The 4,709-nt window shown below is 31.9% G+C and overlaps 1 protein-coding gene across 1 annotated transcript; it reads left to right on the top strand.

Annotated features, from left to right (window-relative positions):
• The first annotated feature begins 1,483 nt into the window (after positions 1–1,483).
• On the top strand, positions 1,484–2,492 carry LOC18049574 (kunitz trypsin inhibitor 2). The gene is made up of 2 exons (XM_006441397.2): positions 1,484–1,558; positions 1,818–2,492. Exons 1-2 carry the CDS (start codon positions 1,484–1,486, stop codon positions 2,490–2,492), a joined length of 750 nt encoding a protein of 249 aa, XP_006441460.2.
• The last annotated feature ends 2,217 nt before the right edge of the window (positions 2,493–4,709 follow it).

The raw sequence follows: 4,709 nt of genomic DNA, 5'->3' as shown, positions 1-4,709 counted from the left end.
CTTTATAGTCAATGCCTTCGTTATGTATAAAGCCCTTTCCGACTAGACACACATTGTACTACTCTACATTGCCTTTTGAATCTCTCTTGGTCTTAAATATGTATTTGCAACCAATAGGTTTCACACCTGCTGGTAATGGGATAAGATTCCACACGTCATTATCCTTCATAGACTTCATCTCCTCATTCACGCCATCAATCCACGTCTGAGAGTTAGAACTTTCTATGGTTTGATAGTAATTGATTAGATTATCTTCCGTCACTCTAATGTTTACCTCATGCTCTTGGAAAAAATAATGTAGTCGTTTGGCATTGCACTTCTCCTTTCTCTAGCGAACCTCCTTAATAGAGTAGGTTCTTAAGATGGTAAAGTTTGTTCTTCTGGAGCAACTTCTTGTATAGGGGAATGAGACCGTGATAAATGCCAATAACATTTATAGGAATATCAACATATCCCTATTCAAAGACAAAGTCCCTAGCTGTATCACTCCCGCAAACTCGACATCCTTAAAGAACTAAGCATTTTCCAACTCGAAAATCAACTTAGTCATGGAGTCATAAAAATAACAACTCATTGTTTCACGTTAGGCCTATAAGGTCTTGCCTCAATTAGACATCCCAAACATGCAAGTGTTTTAGACTAGGATTTTTGTTCGTCTAAAGCTCGTAAGGGGACTTGATAGTCGCTTTAGTTGGAACCCTGTTAAGGATATATAATATAGTTTTAGGCACTTAAAATTTAGAAAAATTATAAGCCGCATGCCCTAACTTTACATGTTATGAAAAATATAAGAAAAGTTTGAATTTATTTGATTTTCCACCCTAAGTTTGTAATTTATATCAATCATTCAGCAAAACGTTCACACCGCTAGAATGCTTAACAACATTTAAGTAAAATGGCAATTCTCCTTTGAATTCAATGGAATTTTTGACTTTGCACCATAAATAATAAAAATTAATTTAGCTTTTTTTACTTAAGAAAATGAATTGGCTAATTAAATAGATTGGGTGTCCACGAATTTAAGGAAAACATTAGAGTTTTAAGTGTATTTAATTGAATATTGGTTATCACAATTTTTTAAAAAAAATTTAAACTGTTATGTGATTTTGAAAATTTAGGATGAAAAGTTAAAACAAATTGAAAATTTTGTAGTATTTTTTATAACAAAGTAAACTTAGGGTGTACGGCTATTAATTTCACATAATATAATACTAAACGACATCTCTATATCGACATAGGCAATAGATCTGCTAGTAACATGTTTTGATCATCTCTTGTATGTCTTTTTACATCATTTTTTGTTTTCAAATTCTTGGTGCGATTTTTGAATTAAAAGACAGGGCTCATGTTGTGCCTGCCTAGACATATGCTTTATCATTTCTTTGCTACTTTAATTTTTCAATTAACTCGTCGCTTGACCAGGCCAACTTCAGCTAAAAGACTTGTTCTTTTAAGAATAAACATATATACCATGCAAAACAAAATGACGAAACCATCAACAAAGACACAGGAATCAGATCTAAATTCCGTTAAATTTAGTCTAAGAGAAAAGATAAGGGTATTGACTTCTTACTCTAAACTAAATCTTTGACTTTCTCATTAAATTACGCTTTCCATAGCTTGGAATTTGTATTAAATCTTCTAATCAGGCTGTTTCGTTTGTGGGGGGTGGGTTACAGCACACAAAGCAGAATCTGATAATCCGCTCATGTCTTATGGGCGGCCATCGGCTTCTCGAATCGGACAGTCAAATCCAACCAACATGCTGTCCGTCAATTAGCTATGCTAACCTAATTCTATAAATTTGGTCTCATAAGGGATATTTACATGCAACAACAAAAGATAAGAACAAAAAATATAACGATATAACATTGAGAAGCACGTTAGTCTTACCCTCGCTGATCCTTCTCCTTGCCTTCACTGCAACGCCATTACCTGTCAAGGGCAATGCTCAACCTGATCCGGTGCTGGACATCTCTGGTAAGCAGCTCCGAGCTGGCAGTAAGTACTACATCTTGCCCGTTACAAAGGTCAGAGGCGGCGGGCTTACACTTGCTGGCAGAAGCAACAATAAGACATGTCCCCTAGATGTTGTTCAAGAGCAGCATTCATTTAAAAATGGTTTTCCGGTAACATTTTCGCCCGTTAACCCTAAAAAAGGCGTTGTTCGTGAGTCCACTGACTTAAACATCAAATTTGACGCTGCAACAAGTTGTGCGCAGTCCACAGTGTGGAAGCTTGACAATTTTGATGCGGCATTTGGGCAGTGGCTTGTGACAACTGGGGGAGTTGAAGGCAATCCCGGCCCCAGAACCATGAGAAATTGGTTTAAGATTGAGAAGTTTTTTGGTGATTACAAGCTTGTCTACTGTCCTTCGGTTTGCAATTTCTGCAGAGGTTTGTGCAGAGATGTTGGCATTTTTATTAATGGTGGGGTGCGGCGTCTGGCTTTGAGTGATGTTCCGTTCAAAGTTGTGTTTAAAAAGGTTTGAAGATCGAGCTGCTGAGAGCTCCGCAAATGCTTCCAATTAAAAATAAAGTTTGTTTTCTTTTAAGGCTGTACGCATGCTTTAATAAATGAATAAATTAAGTTGTAATAATAAAAGTTGCATCAATGTTGCATGTCTATGAATAATAAATACCTTTTTTCTTCAGGTGGCTATTTTGGTTCATCATTTTCCTGATTGGTGTCAACATTTTCATTTTAAATTACGAAGGAGATTAAATCATTGTGATAGTTCAATTCCAGTAAGAAAAAATTAGGCATTAATTTCTTGTAATACAGGATTTTGTTTTGGGGGGAGCCATAAGAATCTATGAACTTGACTCGATTATAGCATAAAATATGTAGAATTAAAGAAGCCAACCATGGGACTGTAATGGATAAACCATACATAGATGATATACAGATAAATTTTTTTATAAAAAAAGAGATTATTAGTTTTCTCCTTACTAAAATAAACATATATATTGTTTATTTCCATATTATTTTTAAAAAAAGTAATAACCACTGCACACCATTATTTAGTAATTTTATTTTATTTTATTTTATAATACACTTTTTTTAAATTTATTATAAATTAAGTAAATCTTATAAATTGAAATTACAATAAATAAAATTAAAGTTTGTTTCGTTTCAAAGTTATACGCATGCTTTTATAAATGAATAAAGTCGTAATAATAAAATTTGCATTGATGTTGCATGTTTACCGACAATAAAAACTTTTCTTCGTGTTGGTATTTTGGTTCATCATTTTCCTGATTAGAGCCCATATTTTTGCGCCAAATGTATTTCATGTGTTCCATTTGATCTATCTTCTTCATCTGCAAATCATTGGTGGTGAGTGATTATTTATTATTATATCATATTCAGAGAGTAAATGGTAAAATAAGAAATACTAAGGACGACTGATATAGGAGAGTGGATTATTTCGGAGTTTAGCATTTTATTTTCAAAATAAAATTCTGATTCTTTGCTTCCTAAGGAATTCATATTCAAAAAGTAATATTTGTTAATTAAGATAAATTTATAATTTTAAATTTAATATAAAAATCATTAAGCGGTAACATTAGTTTTGTAATTAACTGATGAATAAGAAAAAATAAAAGTATGATTATAGATGAACAAATTAAACCAATCAAAATTCGATTAGATTCATTTGTTACTTAAAGATAAAGGAATCAAATCAAAAAATAATTTATATTATTATTCATTTAATAAATAGATTGAATTTAAATTCTAAAACTTAACAACAAGTTATTTAGGATTTGACACAAATTCAACCCATCAACCCATTGTCCCCCCTTCAAAAGACGGCGTTCAAAAATGTAAGAGGAGTGTTATTAATGGATGGTGATGTTGTTTTCGAGATATCAAACACGCCTAGCACTTTTGTTAAGTATATAATAAAGCATTTTCTTATTGATTGTCAATTCTCATAAACATACGAACCCGCGCATGCGCACGCGCGCGCGCGCACACACACACACACCATCCTACCAATATCTAGTTCGTCGAGCGCCATTTGATCAAGCTACTTCAATCTATCAATGGCAAGTATCCATCCAAATGTAAATTCATAATTAGCTATGATGGATATGTCCATATTCATATCTAATTTTTAAAATTTGATATGGATATGGATATGAATATCCACGGATATTTAATTTTTATCATATGAAAATAAAGCAAAAAAATATGAAATATAAAATAATAATATAAAATAGTTAAATCACTATCAGATTTTAATACTAAATTAGAAAAAATAAACATCCAAATAACAAATATCATAACTACAAATCCACAAAAAAGAACCTATCATTTGGAATTACAAATCCACAAAAGCCTTCTAATAAGGCTTGTTTGTAATGACTTACAATTAAGCTTTCAATCTCGAATCTGATCATCATCATAAATCTGCAAATTAATACAATTAAAGCATTAAATAAGTAAATAGTTTGTATTATGTATGACCATGATAGCATCATAATGAGCATCAAGCGCATGTACAAAAAAAGAAAAAATAAGCACTATTCAAAACATGTGCTATGTCTCCTATTCATCATCATTATTAATCACTTCTCTATTTATTTCTTCTTTGTTATTAGCTTATCTTTAGGACTTCCGTTTTTCTTTTTTTTTTTGGTTAAAAAAAATAAAAGTGGTTTTGAAATAGAATGTAAACAAATGTTATCAAACTTAAATAAAA

This window comes from Citrus clementina, unplaced genomic scaffold (genome assembly GCF_000493195.1).
Source record: "Citrus clementina cultivar Clemenules unplaced genomic scaffold, Citrus_clementina_v1.0 scaffold_3, whole genome shotgun sequence".
In the NCBI taxonomy this organism is placed as follows: domain Eukaryota; kingdom Viridiplantae; phylum Streptophyta; class Magnoliopsida; order Sapindales; family Rutaceae; genus Citrus; species Citrus x clementina.
Note: the sequence above shows the minus strand (reverse complement) of the source record. Positions and strands in the feature narration are given on the sequence as shown.